Source organism: Watersipora subatra, chromosome 11 (genome assembly GCF_963576615.1).
Source record: "Watersipora subatra chromosome 11, tzWatSuba1.1, whole genome shotgun sequence".
In the NCBI taxonomy this organism is placed as follows: domain Eukaryota; kingdom Metazoa; phylum Bryozoa; class Gymnolaemata; order Cheilostomatida; family Watersiporidae; genus Watersipora; species Watersipora subatra.
The window spans coordinates 28,156,773-28,184,467 of record NC_088718.1 but is presented as its reverse complement, the minus strand read 5'-3'; the positions used below and the strand labels follow the sequence as shown (position 1 = coordinate 28,184,467).

The following is a 27,695-nucleotide window of genomic DNA, read 5'->3' as shown; positions in this document are numbered from 1 at the left end:
AAAGTCTGCGCAGAAATTTTATTTTTATTTAACATATACAACATTTACCATCATATCTTTTAAACTCCGTGTCATGAGAAAGGTGTTTTGTGCAGTTCAAATAAATTAAAAGAAAAACTAAAATAACTGTAAGGTGTTCAAATGGGAAATAATTAGTAAGTAATGACTAGATATAGTATGATTTGGTACAATAATTACAATGAAAAGTGAATTGATACAATAAAACGAACTGATAAAAAAAATCAAAAATTTGTTGAATTAATAATAACAAAAAGTACATAGAAATTTGTCTATAAAAAAGGTTACTGTTGCTGCAGAAGCTATTCATCAAAATTTTGAATACAAGTATATTGGTATTTCTCAATAGTCGATACTGGCACAAACGTAAAGATGAGATAGCGAAATTAAATACATAATGGTACACGAGAGTACTTTGTCTGACCGAACCGAGAGAGAATGTAGAGACAATTCCTACTCGAAAATGTTCATGTGAATATTTCTGTTTTACAATTTCTAGTGACTGCTCTTTACAATAATCAGAAATTGAAGATTGAAATTGTGCTGATACAGTTGCAGTGTAATGAAACATTTGAAATTGGTACGACACAATTTACAACCACAAATAAATAAATGATTAATCTATTTTGAAATGGCTTCTTTAAAAAAATTTCAAAAAAAGAACAAATGCGAAAAGTAATATTAATTCATAATAAAACGTACAAAATCAACTTTAATAGCGGTAAGGGTACCGTAGATGAGCTAAATCAGATAAGAATGACTTAACCTTGTGATTAAGTGTGCGCGTGTCTGCATACTTGCAATTGCAATACAGTGCACCCTCGAGATACGATTACCCTGATATACGATTTTTTCAACTTACGAAGTCAAACATTGTGATATCTTCACCTCGCTATACGAATTTTATTTCACCATACGAATTTGAGAAAAGTTTCGCCCGAGTTAAAATTTGGCCGTCGGTGTGCTCATAACACACGTCGAAATAAAAAAGACATCGAAATATAGTTTGCCGAAAACATTCTTAGAGCGTTTAGAAGAGACACGATGATCGACTTCTCTCATGTCCGCGTGGAAAATTTCGTGTAAAATACACAAGCGAGAGCAAATATTCATTTGTAGCATTATTTTAGCTTTTACGTACTATAAACTTTTAAGTCAGCATACGTATATAACTACAACTATCTACATTTAATTTGTAATCTGTGGAATCTGAGACCGATACAAACGTTACAAAATGAAGGAAAAATGATTTCTATGTCAACAAAGCTGGATGTCGTAAATTAGAAGAAGGGACCCGTATTATTAACATTCTCAAGGAATATGATCGCAACCAATCAGCATTTGCAATTATTATTAAAACAAGAACTCCATTAAAGCAAGCACAAGAAAGAGCTTCCGACTGAAGATTTGAATGAGCTAGGTCATGCACGCGATCAGCATTCAATAGGAGCAACCATTTAGTAAAGGCGAGGATGTAGAAGATACAGAAAATCCCACATTCGCAGAAATATTTCAAGTGTTTAATTTACTGATGTGGACTGGTATATTAAAACAATGCATGTATAATATATATTATTTAACTCTTGTTTGGCATGTTTTTCATATTTTATTCATTTTGTTTCCTTTTGATTTTATGTTATATTTTCTTGTTTAGCCATGTCTTTGCATGTGGGCTTGTTATCTTCTACGTGAATACAATTCATCGTATGTATGTATGTAACTCATATAACTAGCTACTCAAGATAGTTAACGCATCCACATTACTTTCTGAAACTTGCTAAAGCCCTGTCCCCCCATAGGGTATAAATACGTACAAACTTTGTATGTATGGTTACATTGATTCTTGTGCACATTTCATACAAGACAAACTACTGTACCACATTCTCTGGATCCTTTTACAAGCGCTAGCTAGCAAGTTTCTGCATTGCACCATCAATTTTTTCGTAGAAAAGTAGAAAAATTGGACAGGAATGGACAACCTCTTTTAGTCTGCTAAAAAATTCCAATTCATTACGTTTTAAATTTATTTTCAAGTGTACAGCACCATAATTAGCATTGATACGTTTTTGCCTCCTCTCTGCTTTACCCGCTACATGTACCAGCTAAAGCCACGTTACTCCAAAGGTATGTACATCCAGTATAGAAAACATAATTTTCTTTTTCTTTTCGGTAGCCATTAAATGGTCAAGTGTGCGAGAGGCCGCTTTCTATAACTGCATCGCTCGGCCTTATTGATTTAGGTTGAAAAAGGTTTCAACCAGATAGGCTAAAGTTTATAGTGAAAGTGAAAATAGAAACTGCTGAAGGATAAAATTTCGTGATAAAAAGTTGAAATTCAGTAAAATAGTTCAAAATACATACTAAAACTTAGTTTTAAGAGTAGGCATAGCAAGCTAAACTTGAAGTGAATTCAAAGATTATGTTATGCGTACCTTTTGAAGGCAAGAACTCGTTACCGTACGTACTACATTTGGTACACACATTATATTTTTGCGTTTTATTACAGATCATAACCATTAAAATACACTAAATACAATACAGTTACTGGAGGTAACTATAATTACTAAAGTTAACATACTATTTTGTTGCTAATTGTCAATATGTACACATTTTTATTAAAAAAAAGTTGACGATTTTCACCAGGGGGTGTTTGCATTGTATAATTACAATGGTCTCTATACCCCGATATACGAATTTCTCACCATACGATGCCAACCCTGGAATGAATTAACATCGTATCTCGAGGGTACACTGTATCTATACTTGCAATTGCAATCATCGTGAGTTCAAATCCAGTACGGGGGAGGGGGGGTGGGATTTTTCATTGGAAGATTTTAATCGCTATAGCTGGACACAGCGACCACAAAAAACTAAAGACAAACAAAAAACAGCAGGCAAACTTTGAGATTTATGTATATAGATTATTAAAACCTGTAACAAATACCAGTACAGGTAGAATTACCAAAAAACCTCTAATTGAACACCACCTCTATTTGACCACCACTGTGAGAGACGGGTTGAAAAATACGGCGCCACTCTCTAATTGAACGTCATCTCAATATGACCACCACATTGACAATCTTTGATCTTTGCGAACCCACAATATTAATTTATCAGTAAAAAACTGTCCTCAAATCATATTAATAGTGAATCGTTTACATCAATAACAATTAATTTTTCGCTGTCCAACTTCAAAGCTTTTTGTTTGTGGCCATTAAAACTTTGCAAGCAACAGCATAGAAATAGTTAATAACTGTCTCAGGCTAATAGTAGTCCTTTGTTTAACACGGTGCTAATACTTTGAAGTACATGTATATAAAAAGGGTTTACATGTACGATGGTAGATAAATGACTAGTTTTAGTTTCAAGGTTGCGTTTAGCAAGCAAAACTTTAAAGCATTGCATTTGTGTTAAATATCGACTAACTCTAATATCGACTAACTCTAAGTATGGTTTGTATGTAATGTATTTAATTCTGCATGTAATATAGGCCTAAGTATGGCTTGTATGTAATATAATTTATGTAATTCTGCATGTAATATAGGCCTAAGTATGGTTTGTATGTAATATAATTTATGTATTCTGCATGTAATATAGGCCTAAGTAGTATGGCTTGTATGTAATATAATGTATTTAATTCTGCATGTAATATAGGCCTAAGTATGGTTTGTATGTAATATAATTTATGTAATTCTGCATGTAATATAGGCCTGAGTATGGTTTGTATGTAATATAATTTATGTATTTTGCATGTAATATAGGCCTAAGTATGGTTCGTATGTAATATAATGTATGTAATTATGTATGTAATATAGGCCTAAGTATGGTTTGTATGTAATATAATGTATGTAATTCTACATGTAATATAGGCATAAGTATGGTTTGTATGTAATATAATGTATGTAATTCTGTATGTAGTATAATGTATGTAATTCTGCATGTAATTTGATTATGGTTTGTTTATGTTACCTGTTCATAAATGCATAAATATATAGCATTTGATAGATTATCACTTTATAATTTATATGTTTGCAGATTTATAGCATATTATTTAATAGCATCCTTGCAGTTAACTTAACACGGCTTGCAATGGGTCAACACTCATGACTCCTATTCTATTGCGCATAAAAAGTCAGTTCTGGCTGCAAACTGTAGCAAACATATCAACGAGTGAGATAAGTTTTTATGCAACATGTTAAATATAGATATAAAATAAAAATATGTCTTCAAATTTAGAATGAAGTAAAAACTGAAAGCTCTAACAAATTGCAAAGCAGTACACAGGCTATAATATTATCGCAGGTTAATTGCAAGCAATAGATATCAACTGGTAGAGATATTTCTCGGTTTCTCAATGCATATTTATTAGGAGATATTTGACATGTTGGAGGTAAGTTAACAGATTTATTGCATTCAAAAGGTTTAATATCGCTCCATCAGAAAGAGAGTGCAAAAATATAGGTGACAATCGCTTTGCCGTGTAAGGACTAAATTTATCTTTCCCAAATTCTGACAAGCCATTTAAAAAATACAACGCCAGCCTTTATTTGAACACCACCTCCAATTGACTGCCACTATAGAGGAAGGGTTGAGAAATAGAATGCTATGGCGTTCAATTGGAGGTTTTACAGTCTATTGCAGACAAATAATAATATATAGGAAAAGTACACATCAAAAGAACAGATGGAAAGAAGAAGGAACAGAAAAATTATAAATAAAAACTATGAATGTCATGTTTGTTTATCTTTGGTCGACTAGGCTTAGTCTTCAATAAATTTACTCAGTAACTGAAACTGAGTGAAACTCATTGTATGTACTCTTGGGAAACGACTCATTGTACATACCCTTGGGAAACAACTCATTGTACGTACCCTTGGGAAACAACTCATTGTACATACCATTGGAAAACAAATGACTTAAGACGAAGTACTTAAAGGTTGACTTGCAACAAAATTCATATTACAGTTATTTGGTATCAAAAAATTCACCATGTCTTACTCTGCTGTGTTGGAAGAGCCAAATATGTGGAAATGTGATTAAAAGCTCTTAAAGGCTCAAAAATGAAAAGCCGCCGTAGATTGGAATCTCTTTATTTCGATGACGTAGCCACGAAATTTGGTTATCGTCTTGTCACGTATGTTCACACGTGTATTGAAAGGCCAATACAAAGCTCAATATAAAGCTTATCGTAGTACTAGTTTATGACAAACACTTCGGGTTTTACCGAAGAACCCGTATCAAATATAGATGCTCGCTGCTTTACAGTTTTGTTTCGGTTTGGTTTAATCGGCAAGTCGTAATCTGATTATGTGGCCCAATACTTCGCAAATAATTTCTGCAGCACTTTTCGATTATCACAAGTGACCAACAGGCTCGTCATGATTATCAGACAATGATATGTACTCCTTCAAGCTAAGGCTAAAAAATTAAACGAATTTTTACGGTAAGTTATAAGATATCACTGCTAAAAGTGACAGGATTACAATGATGATAAAACAGACGCGTGAGAACAATAGACATGGTTTTATTGAATGCGTGAAGTATATTTGTGAAAATATTTCGACAAATAAGGTTGCATGAAAGTGTAAACAGAAACCATCTACCACAGCTGCTTCACATTTGAGCCGTTTTGAAAAGAGAACCCAAACTACGGCGGTCTCATGTGGCTGCGATTAACTGTTCGTTTTTGAGCTTTTAAGAGCTTGTAATCGCATTTCCACTTATTTTGCACCTACAACACTACAGAGTAAGACATGGTGAATCTTTTCATATCAAATAACTGTAATGTAAATTTTGTTGCAAGTCAACCTTTAAGCAAAGCTTAATAGCAGGTCATGTGCGTTGTTTTCAAACTGTGGTGCAACCATAGAGTTATCTCCCCCTAGAGTGATAACTGCGCCTTCAACAACACTAGCGTTTCCGGTGCCAACAAGGAGCGTTTAGGCCACGCCCCTTTTTTGTGCTAGTCAATCGTAGTGATTGACAGAACAATAACATCAGCCATGAGAATGATCATGAATTTACACAGTTAAGATAGTAATTATTGCTCATATTAAAGAAATGATGATTATAGTTTATTACTCTAATATATGCTTATTATTTAAAGCAATTCAATACCTACATGCCTTGCAAAGGCACTGAATAGATAGTGTTAAGTAAGTGAGTTAATGCAATCAGTTACTCCAAGGATATACAGTCTTCACACATGGGGGCTGTATATCATTGGTTACTCATAGATAAGATAGATAGTCATACCGGGGTTGTATTACATTGGTGTGATGGGAAGCTAATCGACTGCCATCAACTGAAAGTATTGACATTGTATGGTGATAGAGTGATTCATTGACACCACAGTTCACAAACAGCCCTTGCATGTAATATTAGATTTCAATACATATCAATCAAATACATAGACTAGCTTGAAGCAAAGATGTCCACTAGTTAGTGGACATCTTTGCTTGATGTAAGCAAGCAAAAAGTTTGAAAGTTGAGTGGCAAATGTTGTTATATGTTAGATAAAAATAAATTATACTTAATTATACTAAATTATAATTATTTAAAAATAAAATAGACTTTTTTATTACTCTATTTATTAAATAATTTTTTATTGTAATCATAGCTAAACAGATTATATTTAGACATTACTTGCTAATTATTTCACATTTACATTTAAACACATTTGCAGTTTCATTTTTCTTCCTAATCCATTTTAACAAAAAACTTCTTTCATGATATGAAATTCAAAAGTTGTAGTTGTTTGAAAAAGCTTGAAAACATTCACAGTTGTTTTTATTTTCTCTCTTCATTTATTTCAATTTCACAAAACACTTCTCACAATATGTAGTTTGAAAGTTAAAGTAGCAAATGTTGTTATATGTTAAATAAAAATAAATTATACTTAATTATACTAAATTATAATTATATAGGAATAAAATAGACTTTTGCATTACCTTATTTATTAAATAATTTTTCATTGTAATCATAGCTAAACAGATTATATTTAGCCATTACTTGTTAATTATTTTACATTTAAACACATTTACAGTTTTACTTTTTTGCCTAATTTATTTCAACAAAACACTTATTTCATGATATGAAATTTAAAAGTTGTAGTTGTCTGAAAAAGCTTGAAAACCTTTACAGTTGTTTTCTTTTTTCTCTTTAATTCATTTGAACTGCTTAAAAATATTTTCTCATGATATGAAGTTTAAAAGTTAGAATGGTAAATGTTATATAAAAATAAATTTTCTGTCCAAAGACTTTTTTATTACTCGGGCAGTACAGCTCATAGTTGATGGCAGTCGATTAGCTTCCCATCACACTAATGTAATACAACCCCAGTATGACTATCTATCTTATCTATGAGTAACTGATTGCATTAACTCACTTACTTAACACTATCAATTCAGTGCCTTTTAAAGTCATGTAGGTATCAGGGATTACGTGTATGTCACAATTTCCATTTCCATATTATTTCCATAACATTTCCCTACTTCATTTCCATATTACTTCCATTTCCATAAAATTTCCATAATTTATTTCCATATTAATTCCATTTCCATAATTCATTCCCATATTATTTCCATTTTCATAACATTTCCATAATTCATTTCCATATTATTTCCATTTCCATAACATTTCCATAATTCATTTCCATATTATTTCCATAACATTTTCCTACTTCATTTCCATATTATTTCCATTTCCATAACATTTCCTTACTCCATTTCCATAGTATTTCCATAAAATTTCCCTACTTCATTTCCATATTAATTTCATTTCCATAAAATTTCCATAATTCATTTCCATATTAATTCCATTTCCAGATTATTTCCATATTTTTAAAATAAAACTTCCATATCCATTTCCCTAAAATTATGAAAATATTTATGTTTATGGAAATGAATATGGAAAAGTAAACATTTCCATAATATGTTTAGCCATCCCTGGTAAGTATTGAATTCTTTTAAATAATAAGCATATATTAGAGTAATAAACTATAATCATCATTTCTTTAATATGAGCATTAATTACTATCTTAACTGGAAATTCATGATCCTTGTTTAACCTTTCTCATGGCTGATGTTATTGATCTAGTCAATCACTACGACTGACTAGCACAAAAAAGGGGCGTGGCCTAAACGCTCCTTGTTGGCACCGGAAACGCTCGTGTAGTTATCACTCTAGGGGGAGATAACTCTATGGGTGCAACAGTGCATTTCATATTTAGAAGCAAATTTCGTTATTCAGCAATATTTCTACGAAAAAATGTTTTCTAACATAAAAATTATGTATACAGTTTTTTGTAAGGAGTGTTTCTACTATATTCGAAATCGAAGTTTAGGTTACGAGCAAAAGTGTATGCCAGTCATGCCATTGGTAACAGTTCGTGATTCAGTTATGCACAGAATTAGTTTTCCCTTTTAGAATCTGTGCTTCACATGTTGGTACCATATTTAACCTTTTTGCCAACACCTGCACACACTTGGTAGACTTCCAGCCATTTTTTTGGAAGTTTTTTTTAGCAAAGACAAGTGTTTAATTGAAGTAATTCCATTTTGAGAGATAACAGTAACAAAGTAACCCTGACATATGGAATTCATCGCTATGTGTATTAGGTAATGATCAGTGTATATTGAGAAGACAACTGTGTTTACCATACAAGCTTCAATAACATATTCCTTGAGATAAAGGATGCTTTCTATTTTAAGTTCGGATAAATATTCAACATCATAAAATACTCTGTTATAATGTTACTGGTTTGTAGATAATTATTAACTCCTATGCATCTGCTTTTACCTGAAAGTTTTAGTAGATTTTCATCAGAAAGTTTCAGTATTTTTCTATAATTTGCGATTGCTTTTTTAAAGGTCAAGGTGATCTGACTGCCAAGATGTTTCAAGCTTAAACTCAACTACACTTGGTCGCGGTTAAAATGCTCAGATCAAGTGAAAGTGCGATTATGTCATGTATAGTTGCAGAAAGACCGATAGAACAAAGACATATAGTGTTGCACTTGAATGCAATAGCTGATATCAACGATTGCAACTAGTCACGGCATTTCGCGTGTATCTTCTTCTGAGCGTTTTAATCACGATGAAGTTCTATTGATTTTATTCTTGAAACATTTTGGCAATCAGATCACCTTAAACAACAAAAACAATCGTAAATGATAGAAAAATACCGATTCTTTCTAATAAAATCTACTAAAGTTCTATGCAAGATCGTATTTAAATCAATTGTCCTCAATTACATTGGAAGTCATGTTCCTATACAGGCTCAGCGGTGTTTGTTTGGTCTATGACCATATGTTCAATGTAGATTGGTTGGAGGTTATTATAGTCAGGGATAACTGTATTAGTCATCATACCAAGTTAGGAGACAGTCAGGTAATCCAAATTACAGAGTCAATTTTTTTCAGAGATTATTTCAACGTTTGTAGATTAATTGGTCATATGAATAATTTACATGTAGTAGTTAATTGTTTGTATAAGTTGTTGAGCTTCCGTGGGTTATAAAGTGTCAGGAATTTTAAATTACTAAAGTATCAGTAACTCTATAAGAAACTGTGTTAAAATGTTTGGAATGTTGAAAATTTATTTTAAAACAGCAATTATGATGTAACTCTACCAAAGAAAAGCGATTTGCCACTATCAATGTTTACACTGGCCCAGTGGCATGACAGAGTTTAACAGGTGTAAACATCCTAGCCCAACTTTCATATATTAGTCTTTTAGGTTTACTACCAGTAATGCGTTGAGGCAGGCTTTGTGGGAACAAGGCTTTAGTGAAAGGTGTACTGTGTATTTCTACAGGTAAAAGGGTGAAGATGGAGACCTTCAACCAGTCGAATCCTTCCTTAACAGTTTCTTCTGGTCTGTATCTATTCGGCCTTTTCATCAGATTACACCATCGGATTTATTGATCAGCTCATGTTCAATTTTATATATACAATAAGTTCTTGCTGTTTAATGTCTCAGTAAGACATGTCATACTGTATGGTAGTATTATACGGGCACTTATACTACCTTAGTAAGCTGGCATAAGTTTGTAGGAATAGCTTTAACTTGACTTGTTTTTAAAAAAAGTGATCACAACAGCATTTATGTATAGCTACAGAAGGTAATTGTATCAGCTGTTTCTCTATTCTATTTTTAATTTAAAAAGCCTTAGGGTTAGTCGCTCATTCTGTAATTATCTGAGCCATTGGTGGGTATATATTAACAACCACCCTTCCTTTCCTTGTCAAGCTCGTAGGAATGTGGGCAGTAATAACGTTGCTGCACGGACGCAAATATGTTTAAAACTTTCTCGATGTGGTTGGACTTGCTTGAACACAATTGCTCTTCTCATTTAAGCGATGATATTCTAGTGAAAGAAGGTTTGAAAGTGAAATGAGTTGTCTCCTCATGCACTCCTTTCGGTTTTAGACAAGTCTAGCAAATGCCCGAACAGGCATAGATCTCACCGACCTCGGCACAAGCCATCTAAGCAACCTCCAAAGGCTCATCAAACCAAACCACGTGGTGCAAGCTTCATTCATGGCAACTATACTCGCTACTATGGATACAGGTCATGTGACAAGATGGAGGTCGACCCTAGGGTGAAGTCCCTCAAGCCATCTTGGTTTGTAAACAAATCTGTGTTGGACATTGGATGCAATATAGGTAAGGGGGCTTGCTATGGATTTCTTGCAAGCTCTATGCATTACTAAGTTACCATACCGCGATAGTGCGGTGACCCCTGGGTGCGCTGAAGCGCTACGCTGGTCCGACAAGCAGATCATGTTTCCATAGAGCACTATAGTAGAGCAATGGTTGTGTGACGCCTTATTCTAAGGCATATGTCTGCATAGGAAGCAACAGGAAAGCTAGACTTACGCTCTCGCAAAAGTGTGCATAAGTAAGCATAAGTGTGACAGACTGTTTGTTAAGGCCATTTCCATGGCACAAAGACGGAGCATCATACTTGTGTTTCTCTTCCGAACAGCGACTCACAACTTAATCACAACAGAATGTGAGCGACACGGCTGTTTCTATAACGGCGTTGCAGCACCATATGGGGTTGTGTCGCTACATTATCACTATAAAAATCTAGTAAATGAAGCGAGTAGTAAATGTGTATGCAGGCTCTTGGAGCCCTCATAGCAGCTCAATTTTTTCACCTTCAACTATTATTCAGAACTTACAACTTTCTACTGCAATCATGATGTTTGGTAATAAATTTGATAGAGTCAAATGACTGATACACGTTCAGAGCCATTGTCCAGTCTTGGCAATAAAATCTAGGACAGAGGAAGTGGTTGGCGTAGCTTTTGGGAATGGCAAGCTCAAGGTCATGTTTAACATTTGGATGTTTCAAATTGGCTAACACTGCAAAAGTGAGGTCACATTCCTTCATGTCGTGTTACTTTCTGCGCAACTCGGGCTGCGGTATAGTCACAACGCTGTTTACGATTGTTTTAACATGAAAATGCTTCAACATAAGATGTAATATGTTTTAACATAAGATGTCGAACAGGCGGGATTATTATGTACCATTATGTACTCTATTCAAGGCAGAAACTGTGAATTGTGAAGCGTAAACAGTCGAAATCTAAGGGCCTCGCGTGTACACCAAGTGTGTACCCCTACACCTACAGCGTTTGAAAATTATTTCTACCACATTGTTCAAACTATACTCAGTACATCCAAGCCTAAAAGTTTTAAAAAAAACTGTCTGCGCGCCCTGCAATATAGCAGTCTCTGTATGGACTAAGTTTTAAAATCTGTTTTTTGCCTTCGGTAAATGCACTATGTTCACCGCTCTGTTGACCATTCTCTGATAAAGCAACGAAGACTCCTGAGTATACAGCAGAGGGGTGCTGCTAACTGCTATTCACATATTTTTAACCTTTAAAATTTACATTTGCTGTTTACATAAAAAACCTCTAAAATGGCGTCAATAAAGTGAGATGCTTATGAGGCTCAGTTTAACCAGGAGCGAGCGGTGGTCAGTTTGTGGCACCATATCCTGGTGGATTGTGTACGCGTGGGCTAAGTTAAAGCCAGCCTCTATTCTCAGAGCTTTCAATATTGACCCGCAACCAGCTGGCGAGTTTAACTCAGACAATGATGAGGAGGAACCTGGAATGTTGGACAGAATGTTGGAAGAAGAGTGAATATTTTATTCAATAAAGTTGACCAAGCTCACTGTTTTGTCTTCGTGGTTGTTTTTTACTTATGCTTTGTCAAGTGTCTTATGGTATGGTGCGCCTTGTGTAGTTGAGGTGTAGTTATGTATGGTTAAGTACAGGAATAGACAGCGAAATTGAGATTACGTTCTATGATATAATGCGCCCTAAGGATGTGGAAAATACAGTTCAGTGTATTCCTGTGGGAATAATTAATAAAATGACTGTTTAAACAAACAGATTTTGGAATGGACAAAATTCATGTGTTAAGGTTTTGACTGTAAATGTTTTGACTGCACACTGAAATTGGTTGTACATTTTATATGTAACTCAAGATTTTTCGTTGGTCTGTTTTTATTTCAACTGTCCATTTGCAGGGCATGTGACATTAACGATTGCAAGGGACTACAATCCTAGCCGTGTAGTCGGCATGGATATTGACAATAAGCTTATAGCAATCGCTCGCAAGAATGTCAAACACTACAAACAGGAAGTTGACTACAAGTTTCCCGCATCTTGCAGAGCCGTCTATGGGCCAATCGTTACCCCTGCCGTTATATCTTCTCCACACACGACAGTTCACTCTTCAGGTGCTCTTAGTCAACCAATCACAACTGAAACTGCTACTCATTCTACAATTTCTATTGCTCACCCATCTGAAGGTAGGCTTACCACGAGTGGTGGACCTTCCACGGGGCCTCTCAATGCGGCAGTACAATGTGGTACAAGTCACATACCTCGCTTGTTAACTACGCCTGTTACCCAACCCGGTGTGTCAGATGCGCCAACATCCTTGGTCAGTCAACCAATAGGAGAGCAGAAGTTGTCAGACATTGTAGGTGCAGACGAAAAGCCATCAGCTCAACCAACTGTTGGCGATGTCTCAACAGTCACTCCAAGCCATTTCAAGTATGGCTTTCCTCAAAACATTTCATTTATCTGCGTAAGTATTTTGGGTGTTTATCATTTCAGGCCAGTCCTGAGAGTTTCTTTTCACAGATTTTATGTTTTACTGGTTGATATGCCTGAGCTAGTTACCTATCATAATACCATAACATTATTAACTTTCCTATTCCTTTCTGGTATCGACTAGTACATCTTTTGATGATGATTATGAATGAAATGAGTTTTCTTTTCTCAATCAATGTATCCCACTATTAGTAAAATAGTTTTGGGGCAGAACAGCGGGCAATGTGGCGTTCTTTTCAGCAGTTGTTGTAAAGCATGGTTGATATAAGCAATGCAAGCGTTATTTTTATCACAAATGTCTACGATGCGAATTAGATAATGAACATTATTTAGATAAAAATTTGATAGCAGTAAGGGAAAATCCAGCCAGGTTAGCAAGGCCTAAACATGACTAAGGCCCGTTCCCAATGGTCAATCTATTTGTGAATGCGACGCATCGTTTAGTAACGTCAGTAAATGTAGCCACAACAGTTATTTGCTTGTCCTCCTATGTAGCCAGGCCTTATCATTACTAGCTGTTTAGCGTTAGAATCTCTTTGCAACTTTTATAGCTATCATCACTCATGTAGTGTGTTTAATCTTTAAAATACTGCAAGACTCAGGCCATGAGCCTCCGCTTTTCCTTCACTCAGGATCAGAGTTGAACGCGACATTTTCACTACTGCAGGGTTGTCTTTCCTTGCTTATTCAAAGAGAGCCTCAATCAGCCTTCATTTTACCTTGATAAAATCTCTTCAGTGTAATTTGTGTCTAGTAATTCGCAGCATCTATTGTCTGTGAAGGACCAGCTCTACATCTTTTACTGTTTCAAGCTATACAGGCTGTTTCTGACAGTTACAAACATGGTGATAATTTAGCTTCAACACTGCAGTCAGTATACTATCACACAGTATAACACAATTCTGTCATGGGTATACAGTGTGGCACCTGTCGTTGTCAAACTGTATTGGCATACAGTGTGACAACTGTCTCCGTCATGCTATATTAGCAAGATAGTGTGACCTCTGTCTTTGCCAATCTTTTGACCTGCTGACAGAAACTTGTTTACAGATCTTTTGACTACGATAAGTAAAGTAAAAATGAACACAATTTTGATTTGTTGAAGGAAGCGGCTCCCTTCTTGTGGGTTTTACATTATATTTGAGTTAACAATTGTTTAATAGTTAACCTCAATGACAAGTTAACCTCAAGCACGGCTTGGAGTGTGCTCATGCTAGGGCGGCCCTACATGTAGGTTTGCTTAAGTGATGACCCATATATAGACACACGCAATCGATAACATATGTGTGGGCACGCTTTAAGAATGAACTACTCGTAGCAAGTGTCAGAGAGGATATTCTGTTGCTAGATGATGACAGACACCATGCTTTTGAAAATTAATTCTAATGATAAATAGTTGTTTTAAGTCGGGCCCTGATTGTTCAAATTTACATGGTAGTCACTTTTGCTTATCTGAGTACAGTAGTTGTTTTTGCATTTTAGGTTTCTAGGTTTGATGAGTGATCAGTCTGATTTCTATAGTGCTAAACATAGTCATTCTCATTCCTTACACTCTTTGGTATTGCAAGAAGTAGAAAGTTTTTGTAACTGCCCTATATTTAGCATTTACTAATTTCTGTGAATTAGGGTGATTTTTGGTTCCTTCTCGTTAACTTGAAAATTACTGTGTATGAGCTGCTTTCAGTCATATTCAGTCGACTGGTGCTGTCGTCATCATAGAAGAATTCAGGAACCAATCCGATAGTAATATTATACATTAAGGTATTTTTGGATTCTTTATGATTACCACAGAGAGATGTGGTAACCGTAAAATTTATTTTGTTGAATATAGGAACCATGAAGTGGGAGTTATCTTCTACATGCAATTTTCAACTGTATATAATTGAAGCATACAGTTGAGAATTGGTCGATCGATTATAAGACCATCAAGCGAATCCAATCAAAATGTCATTCACCGAGCGCATTTATTATAGTAGCCTTAAAATATATAAAGATTTCGAGGGAATGCTGCATCGAGGTTCACCCATTGCCGATGAGATCTAACCATTTCAGTTATCACTTACCATCATCTGCTCCAGACATAACTACAACCACAATGGTTCCTCTACAATTATGGGGATGCTTGATAGGAATCCAAACATACATGTACTTCTTGGATATCTAAAAACACTTTCTTTAATAAACTTTCAAATTGCATGCTGTCAGTTAGCATAGGATGTGTAATGGATAAATCATGCCTTTTCTTGCTTGTCATCCCCAGTCCTGTCTATTCAAATACATGTTTATTATTGGTTTCTTATGATCCTTGTTCATTCTACAGAGTAACTATTGTCTCGAGTCTGACTCCTTACTCGAAATGGTGAAGGCGGAGTTTGACATCATCCTTGCTCTCAGTGTCACCAAGTGGATTCATCTCAACAATGGTGTGTATCGATTACATGGGTGCCTCTAGGCTCAACAGTATTTTAGCTCTGTTCACAATTCCCAGGAGTAGTTTTATGCATTATTATAGTAGACTCTCACAGCACTAAATGAATAGTTATTTGCATAACACTGCATAGAACTAAATGGGTAGTTCTCTGAATAGCTCTATGCATAACTATGCAAGTAGATCTATGTATGCGCAAAGTTTCATATACAATGGCACTTCTACAATGTACGTGTATGTGTAACCATTTGTGTATCTTTGTGTACAACTAAATGAGTAGCCGTTATGTACAAGTAAAAGAGTAACTCTATGGACAATAAAAGAGTAGCTCTATGGACAAGTAAATATGTTGGGAGTCCAACCGTTTTTAGTTAACCATTTTATGTGATAGATAAAATTTTGGAAACGCTAATGGTACCAAGCACATACAGGATCCTTAAAGGTTTACTTGCAACAAACACATTACATTACAGTTATTTGGTATCAAAAGATTCGCCGTGTCTTACTCTACTGTGTTGTAGGTGCAAAATATGTGGAATTGTGATTACAAGCTCTTAAAAACTCAAAAACGAACAGTTAATTGTAGCCATTTAGAAAACGCCGTAGTTGGGAATCTCGTTATTTTGATGTCGTACTCAAACATTGTGGTTATTGTTTTGACACGTGATGTTATTAAGTGAAATTAAAGGCCAATAACAGGTTCAATATAAAACGTCTCGTAGCACTGGTTTATGACAAATACTTCAGGTTCTACCGGAAAGCCTGTATCAAATATAGATGCTCGCTACTTTACAGTTTTGTTTCGGCTTGGTCTAATCGTCTAGCTGTAATCTGATCATGTGACCCATACTTCCTGCCAAACAGCCCAAATAATTTTTGCAGGATTTTTTGACTATCACAGGTGACCAACAGACTCGTCATGTTTATCAGAGGATGATATGCACTCCTTCGAGCTAAGGTTAAAAAATTAAACGAATTTGTATGGTAGGTTTTGAGATATCAGTGCTCAAAGTGACAGCATTACAATGATGATGAAATAGACACCTAAAGACAATAGACATGGTTCTATTGAATGCGTGAAGTATATTTGTGAAAAAATTTCGACGATTAAGGTTGCAGGAAAGTGTAAACAGAAACCATCTAACACAACTACATCACATTTGAGCCGTTTTGGAAAGAGAATCCAAACTACGGCGGTCTCGTGGGGCTGCGATTAACTGGTCATTTTTTAGCTTTCAAGAGCTTGTAATCACAATTCCACATATTTTGCACCTACAACACAGCAGAGTAAGACATGGTGAATCTTTTAATACACGTAACTGTAATGTGAATTTTGTTGCAAGTCAACCTTTAAGGATCTTGTTTGACCATGTTTAGGGGAGACAATCTGTTAACACTCTGCCGTTAAGAAGTGTCTTTTATGTTGAATCACTAAATTTCTAGTCATTTGTAGCATCAGTTCTGTTGTAGCATCAGTTCTGCTGTAATTGCCCCAAATTTACATGCATATTTAACTACGACTCTCAAAACGACTGCAGTCTCGGCCAGTCTTTTGTTGATGATTATGAAGAGTTGTGTGTTATTGTTTAAAAAATGTTAATCCAAGTTCATTCATTCCTTATGTATTGCTGAAGTGAAAGTCTTTAGTTAGTAGTATTTGCAGATCATCTCATTTGTAGCTACCGGTATAATGAGCTTGGCTTCATTTTTTTTCTAACCATAACGCTGAACCGTAACACTGGATTGTAACGCTTTAACTGACATGGCAAAACTATTCAGGCAAAGGAATTATCCTATTCTGATTTGTACACGTCACACGTAACAAAGTGTTTTACAGTCTGTCTTAAACTGTATCAAAAAAGCACAATTTCTTAAATTCAACCATCTTTTAAATCTACACGTTTGACTAGTCCATATAGAAAACTGATCATAAATTGCTTAAAATGATGGGTCTATTTTAGTGGCCAATAACTTGCAACTATTGCTAGCTACATTATACACATTCAAAAGATTGAAAAAGAGATTGAAAAGCCTATTTTTAGTTCTATATATAAATCTATTAGTAGTTCAATATGTAATTTGTATTGTGGCGGAAGATCGCTGAAGCCATGGCCGGCAGCTTAGCCAATCTCAGGGGCGACATCACGACTAGTCCGGATTCTGGCTCGGTAGAAACCACGACTACCAGTGAAAATTTTGGTCGGCTGCCAAGACCAACATCCTATCGTTATACCGATCGGGCAGAGTGAGTCAAAGACGAAAGCATATACTGTATAAGGAGCCAAGATGAACCAAGGAAAGACAGACCGCTGGCAGTCTCTTGCATGCTGTTCATTGTTGCGCACGCATTGAATTGCTTACATGCTTAGATGTATTATCAAACTAGCTGTGCTACCCGGCGTTGCCCGAGTATTAAAAATCAGCTTATAAACAATGAAAAGTAATGAGAGTTGCCTCCACTTGCTACTAGCCTGGCACATTGCCAATGGAAAATTTGACTAAGCTTACTAACAAAAGTTATGGCTTCTACTGACGTTATGTCATGACTTTGCGTCATAACCAAAAGCTAGCATATTTGTTCCCATATAGCGCCATATATTGCCTAGCAAATCTATCAAGCTTGTGTGGCATAGGTAGTAAGACAGTAGGACTGGTGAACATGAGGTTCCAAGATCAAATCTTCTGCTTTACTGATTCTTTATTTCAAGATTTTAATAACTAGAAATTCCCCTGTCATACAGCCCACCACCAAAGTGATAATGGAAAAAGAAAGGGTACTGCTGATTGTTGGCCCATTGTTTAAAAAATAGTTACAAAAGGTCAGAATTCTACAAAAGTAGAATTCTTTAGTTAGATGTTGTAGGCTTCGCTTACAACGTCTACTAAAGAATTCTCTGAATCAGATGAGTTGTTGTGATTATTTTGAGTAGCGTGTTGTTGAACATTAGCATTTGACGTTGATGGTTGCTGTGAGGACCTTCTATTTCTCCTCCGTAATAATTGGGAGACACGTGGACAGCCAGTGCGATGCGTGGTGTTCTGGGATGTTGTATGTCCATGGTAGTTGTCAAGTTGTTTTAAAATGAGATTCAAAAGGTCAATTATGCAAAACAAAAGGCTGTATAAAAATCAGACCTAATCTACTACTATCTCAAACCTATGTTTTACAACAATAAAATAAATATTAATTCAAGCTGTAGGCCTAACCTACTGTATGTAATTTAACTAACAACAGCAAAAATGAAATATGTTTATTATATCTCTGAAATGCAATATTAAAAATAAAATGGCAAGCTGCCGTGTAATATACACAGTTTTAAAGTTGTGTTGGAAAGTTGGTTGCGTTGAATGTAGAATAGTCTTGACAGCGATATGTGACGGAAAGCAAACGTTAGCATTAACGCGTCTGGAAGTTTTCTGTAAACTGAAGTAAAATAAAGAAATATTCTTGTCACAAAGGGGCATTGTAGTTTGGCCCTAGCTTGTAGATAAGATGTAAAGAAATCTGGCTAATGTTCTAGATAATTTAAAGAAACCTTAGGTAATTGGACAAAAACATAATCTGATAAACTGTGTACCACATTTTTGTACCTGTAAATCAGTCTACGCCTTAGACGGTCTACGTTAATTAAAAAAACCTTTGGCAATTAGACAATGCAATCATTATATTCTTCGATGTTTTAAATTCTAATGATTGTTCATATAATTAAATATTATAATAATTTTTTTATAAAATCAAATAATTAATTCGAATAATGAAATCAGCAAAAAAGAAACAATAACTTTTCAGTACTTTTACGTTAATTACAGAAACCTTCGGCAATTAGACAATGCTATAGACTGGTGAAATGTGCACGTTTTTCTCGTGAAATGCGCACGACTTAATAGTTCTACTATTTGTCGCACGACCTTATTGGCGTTTCGTTGGCCGGTCTTAATTTTGATTAGAACAAGTTTTTATCGCGGTGTTTGGCCAAATTAATCTGTCTATTTATGTATAACCAGATCAGATGGGTTAGTTTTAGGGTCTTGCGGTAACCTTTCAAAGACTTGGTAACACATTTAAATAATTTTATGTGTTTTGTAGCGTTATTATATTTAAACGACTCTACACAAAAGTGGTTAAATTTGTTGATGAGATTTCGGTACAAGGGTTTGCAGCAGCCGTTAATGAATTAATGAATAATTTTCGGGAGTTGTGTGCACATGTGCATTTATCATAAATCTCCCAAACCATTCGCTTCGCTCGTGTTTGGTCGTGGGACTATAGCTGGAACTACACACATATATACATACACTAGCTGTGCCTCCCGGCGTTGCCCGGGTGTTAAAAATCAGCTTATAAACTATGAGAAGTGGTGAGATTTGCTTACCACTTGCTAGCAGGCAACTCTCCAGCAAGTGGGAGGCCATTGCCAAGTGGCCTGGCACATTGCAATGGAAAATTCCACTAACCTAGTTAGTAAGCTTCAAATGCAGGTAGGCAATGACATCGCGTCAGCATTGTTGCCCAGCTAGGCTATTCTAATAATAGGTATAGCCGGAATGCAGACAGACATACAACACAGGAACATACTTTGAGAAATATATATATAGGTGTACATCTCTTATTGCCTTGCTCTCGGCAGCTTTGATTCTTGCGAGCAGTGAAGGGAACACGGCAGTTTCCTTTACAGTATGACTTACCATTTCATTTGGGTAGCTCTATGCATAACTCTATGATTTGCTCTATTAATAATTGCATAATTGTGTACATGTAGTTCGTTGTATAAATATCAACTATTTTGTTTAATTATTATACTAGCTTTTGGTTTAACGATGCGTAGCTCTATCTTTAATTGTGCCAGAGACTCGGTGGGAAATTGAGTAGCTCTTTGTTGAATTTGCTGAGTAGTTCTATATTCAGTAGCATCAGTAGTTTAGCAGATAACTCAGTGGATAACTACACAGATAGCCTATGTTCACTCGGTGAGTAGCTCATTGACTGAACGCTATAGGAGTTCTATGGGAAGCTTTGATAGTAAGAACTATATGGATAATTTTCTATATATCCAGGTGATGAGGGTCTAAAGAGGTCCTTCAAAAGAATGTACTTGCAGTTGAACCCTGGGGGAATACTCATTCTTGAGCCGCAGATGTGGCCTTCCTACAAGAAGCGTAAATCTCTAACAGTAAGGCTGCCTTTATATTAGTCTATCAGTAACTGTCAGTGAAACTCTCAGACTACTGGGTTCAGGACACTCTCTAGACAACTTCCGGCCTTTTTTACATAGTGTAGCCAGAAATTATGAGACCATCTCTTATTTTAAGAGACATTTGCTGGTAGCGCTGATTTACCGCCTTAACTTTGCTAGAAACCACCACTAACCATATACCATTAGATACAGAATTTCCTAACGATTAATAAGGAGGGAGGTTTCGATAAGCAACAATTTAATTACGTTTTACTTTTTTTATTGAATTATTTTTCATTGAAAATGCTTATGCAACTGCAATTTGACAACAATCAAAAGATAGCCTAGTTATTTGTTTATTGTATTCTTAACTAATTAATTTTGTGATACTACTATTTGTAACATAGTTTTAACGATTGTAATAATTGGTGGCTCTGAAAAGGGCTAATATGAGGTGTGTAAGGTGGCTGGATCCCCATTGATATTTGGTAACGTGATGAGGCTAATTTCATCGTTTCTTCTAAAAAACAAAGTAACATTGAAAAATTTTTGTTTGTTTTGCTAGAACAAGGAGAAATCCCTGCATCTAATGTTGGGCAATATATTTGCTTAGTCTTCTCATCAACAGCCATGAACAACTTCCATTGCTTTTCCCTCTCGCTAACCAGTTTGAAGTTACCAACAAGTATACTCTAGCTAATAGTTTTATGGAGTATGTTTTCAGTAAGATTGTGTGGTAGACCATAGAAATATATGACAACTCCTTGAAGTTTCTCGGCATCGGTCTATTGTTAAAAGTAAGTCTGACAAGAGGCCTCTAAAAACTTTAGCAATAACTTCCTCATAGGCAACCTTATCTTAAAGATCGATGTAGATTTGCCTCCGTTGGTCCTTTTTTGCGCGAGGTCTCACTCTAATGTTGCACGTTGTACATGTATATGTTATTGCTGTCTATGTAATAGCTCACATATACTTACCGTAAAACCTCTAATTGAATGCCAACTTTATTTGAATGCCACTTCTATTTGACCGTTGGTATAGGAGAAGGGTTAAAAAAATAGAGCGCCAATCTTTAATTGAACGCTACCTCCATTTGACCACCACTTTGAGATTCTTTGATCTTTGCCAACCATTAATAGCAAGTGATCAGTAGAAAGGTGTTCACAAAATTATACTAATAATGACTTGGTTGCATCCATAACGATTAATTCTATGGTTGCTTCAGTTAGTATCGAAGTCTGTTTTCCAACTCTAAAGATTCTCGGTTTTTGTAAAAACTTTGAAAGCAACACCATTGAAATCATAAATAATCATATCAGGCTAGTAGTACCTGTTACCTGTTCAACGGGGTCTTAATACTTTAGCGTGTGTGAAAAACAGTTTACAGTTACGATGACCAGTATGCAGTATATGAACGACTAGTTTAGGCTAAAAGTTGTGCTTAGCTCCCACACGGCTAAAAGTTTATTGTTATTTGTGCGAAATGCAGCGCGTAAAGGTTTTGCACTGTTAAAAAATTATTTGAACGTTAACATCGACTAGTTCAGCAGTGGAGAAGAAGAGTTGAGATCGGAAGACATGGTGGAAGGTACTGAACAGTCAAAAATGAAATTGTTCCAAACTAAAGCAACGATCAGACCACAACTGGCCGAGCAAACAATGCATGCGTTTTGGTCTGAGAAAAATCTAAAATGGTAGAATGGCAAATATACCATTGTAGCTACAGTTAGATATAATGTTCACTTAATTATATCAGAACTAGTACCCTAGCCGTCCCTGAGAGATCGACAGGTGTAATAACTATCCGCAAAATTATTACAAAATACAGTAAAGCAGTCAATTGGCCAAACCCATCTGCATTTGCAGATGGGTTTGTGACGTAGTGTTTTCATTTTTCTTTTTAATTTTTTTTAAGAGACCTTTTTTTGCTAGCTCAAATCAAATACTAGCCCCACATCAACTATCAGAAACGGAAATATATAAACCCACTATCCGTGGCAGCGAGTTCCTATCGCCAAATTGGTTCACATTGTACAGGCTGTCGTCGATCCTCGGTGAAATATCAGGAAAGTTCGACAGCTGCAAACTTTCGTGACGTATCTGAGTTGCTTCGTCGATGCTATCGGTTTACGGTGCATATAGTCAACGATGAACGCTGAAAGGACAACTCCGACATACGGCAATATAGTGTGAACCAGCCTTAGAGTGCCAGTCTACCAAGCTGAATGTAATGAGTTCAAATCCTGTGCGAAGTAATCTTTTTTCCGTCCATTCGTCATGGTGACAGCTAGGTGGATATGACTCTTACTATAGTAAATATCAACTTGTCATACTTTTACTCTATAATATGATTTCATAGCTTTCAATTTTGCTGTTTAATTTATTTATCTGTTTTTTACAGTGGCACTAATACAATCTAACTTAGCATTACTTCCAAGTTTTTCATCAGCAAAGATAAAAGATATGTAGTTCACAAGCTAAGAGGTGTTCAATTTAAAGTGTAACACATCATTGATGGCTACTCGTTTGTTCTTTGGATGTGTGATGCACAGAACTGCAGCGTAGTTGTCTTCACTTTGTTCATGGCTTTACTATGGCCTTCGTATTGCCAACGCATGAAGCAGGCCATGTCGATGGTTGTTACAGGAAAAGATAAGAGAGAATTTTGATAAAATACTACTAAGGCCAGACCAGTTCAACGAGTATCTCCTCTCCAGTGAGGTCGGTTTCGTGACATGTGAGAGGCTGAATGTGCAAGACCATCAAAGCAAAGGTGAGTCTGTCAGCCATGTGCAGTTTGGTACTTGCTAGTTTGAATGATTTGGGTGGTAGACATGACAAGTGCAGATGCTCTCCAATTTTCAAACATGTAGAAACACAAACGGGGGTTGTTTGGGGTAGACTCCTTATTTTGTCTTTCACTGTAAAGTGTCATTTTACCTGCGGTGGCACTCTGGATACGGGTTCAGTGTTATGCTCATCGGCTATTGGGTCCATTTCAAAAAAGTTGCAGCATCAGCAAATAGTTAAAGCAAAATAGATAACAAAATGATAACGAATAGAACACAAGGAAGCCATTGAAAAGTAAAATATTGTTAACACAGACATCGGTTGATCTTTTATCGACCTAAATTACAAAAAGTGTACATAAGTTGTGAAGAAAAGTCCAGCACTGTGTTACCGCAGCTCACGATCTCCTAGCCATAATGTTTTACAGAAGTGTCAGTAGTATTTGTTTGTGCTTTTTTTATCTTTTCGTGTTTTGCAGTTTTACCTATTTTTATAAAGGTTTGTTTAGTATCATATTACTAGAGTAAAGAAGGGCCTATAGAGGCTCACCATCAAATTAGTCAGGCAAAAACAGATCAGGCGTATTTCAGTCATATGTTTAGGGTTGTCTGTATACTCGCTACCTTGCTCAGGCAGGATCTTGACTACTTTTAATGGTTTGGTTATGCATCTTCACTGTATTTTCTGCCTATATGGATCTATTCGTTTTAATCTGAACACGATTCGAAAGAATCGTTATATTTAAACTTGCCACATTGTGTTGGCATGCTGCAAGGGTGTGTTGGGATGCTGCAAGGGTGTGTTGGTATGTTGCAAGGGTGTGTTGGTATGTTGCAAGGGTGTGTTGGTATGCTGCAAGGGTGTGTTGGGATGCTGCAAGGGTGTGTTGGTATGTTGCAAGGGTGTGTTGGTATGTTGCAAGGGTGTGTTGGTATGTTGCAAGGGTGTGTTGGTATGTTGCAAGGGTGTGTTGGTATGCTGCAAGGGTGTATTGGTATGCTGCAAGGGTGTATTGGTATGCTGCAAGGGTGTGTTGGTATGTTGCAAGGGTGTGTTGGTATGTTGCAAGGGTGTGTTGGTATGTTGCAAGGGTGTGTTGGTATGCTGCAAAATTGTTTTTAAATGTCTTGTTTTCACATTATATTATTCTGTAGGTTTTAGAAGACCGGTCTTCGTCTTTCATAAGTCGACAACCTGAATGGACACAGCATTTCTTCCTACTGTTGCTGTACAACAGGATGTGTTGTGTATATATGTGTTCTGTACAAAATGTCCTGCGTGTAGAGCTAATGTACTCATTTCATCTATTATCAGCAACAACTGCCCTTCTATTACATGTTTTTACGCTGTTTATCTTTTAGCTTTTCCTCGACATGTTGCTCGTTACTCCATTTTCAACTGACTACTGAAAATGTCTCTTTTTGTCAGTGATAACTTTGCTGCACAAATTTACTTTTTATGTACATAAATATATATTTGTATGAGGAAATGTTAATGAGAGGGAAATTGATACAGGTGGTCTTCGACTGATGACGTTAATCCGTTCGTAAAATGCGGTGTAACTTGAGTTGCAGTGTAAGCTGTAACATTCTAAATAAATTACCGTAAATCCTCATGCTCAAGCCGCGCGGCTTGTGCTCACAAACAAATGACTCACGTAGGAAAAAATAACCCTCCAACATGCCGTCTGGTATCGAGCCGCCCTTACCAACAAGCCGCATATGCCCCCAGACCGCGGCTAACTACTGAGGTTTTGTCATCCTTGACCCGTTCGGAAGCGAGAGTGTTGAGACGGGTTTCGCTATAACCCCGTCCTCTTGAATAAGAAAAACTGTTTTGCACTCAGTTTTGTCCATAGTTTCTGCTTCGATGTCAGCAGGTATTAACACGCCCCCAACCACTTGTCTCTCACTCATGTGTCACGAATTCATCTCGACTTGAAGCGAGATAAATTCTTCTTTAGCCTAAAGTATTTTATAAACACGACCTTAAATTAACGAGGAGGTCGCCAAAACCCCCGTACATAAAAGTGTATCACGAATGTGATTCTATGGTTATAGCGCGGGAGCTGAGCAGGGACCGCATTCATCGAGAAGCCGCCCTGAGCCCCACATAAGTTTTAAAAGAATGGCCTTAAGCCGCGATCTATGACCTTGAACCAGAAGCCGTGCCCAACGACAAGCCGCGCGGCTTGAGCATGAGGACTTACGGTACTCTCTACCCTTGTTAGAAACTAGTTTCACTTCTCTCATGCTGGTCTTTGTTTGATGCATTACTATTAGATAGGTAATATATCAAAGGTAATCAAATGATCATCTCCCATCAGGTGATGGAGGAGCCAGTTTAGTCGCCTGCGCTCACTCAGGACATGATGCTTAGAGAGATTACCATTAGAAGAGTCTGCCTTGTGCATTGTTATCCTAATGAAGGTTGAACAGGCAATGCAGCGAGAACTGGCAGGCATGACTAAAATGGTGTATTCCTGAAACTTAGTGATGCACCGATGCTGTCTTCCTTTACCATAAGCACAACAAAGCATATTCATCCCCTACGCTCAGGATACTAGCTCACATTTGTTTGCATCCCTTAAGACATAACCAACGCTAAGACGGAACTATGTTAAATATTATTTTAGATACCATCGTGGAGAACGTTTATAAGCTCGGCACACCTCTTAAGTAAAGACTTGTAATTCAAGGGCGGTGTGTAGGTGTTTAAAACTAGAATGCACAGCAATTTGTGCTGTGAATCATACAATACAGTCGTCACATAATACACTCGGAGGGTTTAGTCACCAGCCAGGGAGTTGTACAAAACCTTTACAGGGCGCATTGACCACTTAATAGTTCTAGACTGGTCATTGGAATGACAAAGGGGAGAGTTTAATAATAATAACAAGAAGCCATCAGTCTAATATCATGTGGTATCTTCGACTGAGAAGTAAGTAGCGTTTGTGAATAGTTTTATGTCAGTTTATAACTTTATATGCTGTGGGATAAAACATCTGTTCTCTGTCTTCAGCACTGGTGAAATGGATTGAACTAATCAAAACATTTCCCCATTAGTTGATGGAATTTTTTCAATCAAATCCTTTTCCTTGGCAAGTGGCACAGTTAACAATGATCATCTTTTGTAGCATAAGTCTTCAGAAAGTCTGTTTCGTGAATTGTCCCTCATTTTGAACTTTTGTTTTTTGTGATGAATGTAAAATCAATGCTTCTGCTTAGTGAAATTCTCTATCAAGTCATCTGCTCAGCTAACGGACTCCCAGCAAACTTATGCTTATGTGTAGATAAATATTATTTGGATTTGTATCACTGCGATTGACTGAATATAAGGCAAAATCTGTGTGTATTGAATTGACAACTCCTTTGATGGGTGGTTTATCTAGATCCACACTTCCCTTTTCGTTTTCATTGCTGAACTCCCTATGGCTGACAAGGATAATCTCGCACCCCTTGTTTAGAATGGAACAAAGGAAGGCTCAAAACATATGAAAAACAGACATAATCAGAATACATGTATACCGGTATACATGTACCGGTATACATGTACAGGTATACATGTACAGGTATACATGTACCGGTATACATGTATACCTGTACATGTACAGGTATACATATACAGGTATACATGTACCGGTATACATGTACAGGTATACGAAAACAATATGTTATGTAAAGCTCATTCTAAGAAGAGTCTGATGTTTCCACACAGCAGCAACATATAAACAGCAACTCACTTTATGGTCTTTGACTTTTTCCTGCCTCTTCTCTGCTATTATCTGACCGAAACATAGTTCCCTGTGAATGAGTGAAACGCGCAGATCATTTTCATGGTTAATGTCATAAAAAAGACAGTAAAATCTGATTCACATAAACAAGTTGTTGCAAATGAAAAATGAACTTGGAAGCACTTTCCGAGAGAGTTTGATAACCAGTCTCCACAATTGATTCTTGTAGTGCAACGAACAACAGCTCGCAACCTTTAGGAGTGCGAGCTTTAATCGGGAAGCCATGAACTGTATACCAACTAGGTCATGACTGTTCATGCAACAATGAGTTGGCGTACAACAGATACGAATGTCAATCTCTTGGAGTTGTGTACTGACGTTCAACGAACTACCGCTAATATTGTATATTTA

At 36.3% G+C, this 27,695-nt stretch overlaps 1 protein-coding gene across 1 annotated transcript in view; it reads left to right on the top strand.

Moving 5' to 3' along the window:
* LOC137408423 (7SK snRNA methylphosphate capping enzyme-like) overlaps nt 1-25,040 on the top strand; it is a 31,169-nt gene extending 6,129 nt beyond the window's left edge. Inside the window, exons 6-12 of the mRNA XM_068094950.1 lie at nt 9,834-9,893; nt 10,449-10,685; nt 12,568-13,133; nt 15,480-15,582; nt 20,643-20,758; nt 23,408-23,534; nt 24,706-25,040. Coding sequence (XP_067951051.1) covers nt 9,834-9,893; nt 10,449-10,685; nt 12,568-13,133; nt 15,480-15,582; nt 20,643-20,758; nt 23,408-23,534; nt 24,706-24,749 — 1,253 coding nt within the window. The 3' untranslated portion in view covers nt 24,750-25,040. The remainder of the gene's footprint in view (nt 1-9,833; nt 9,894-10,448; nt 10,686-12,567; nt 13,134-15,479; nt 15,583-20,642; nt 20,759-23,407; nt 23,535-24,705) is intronic.
* The last annotated feature ends 2,655 nt before the right edge of the window (nt 25,041-27,695 follow it).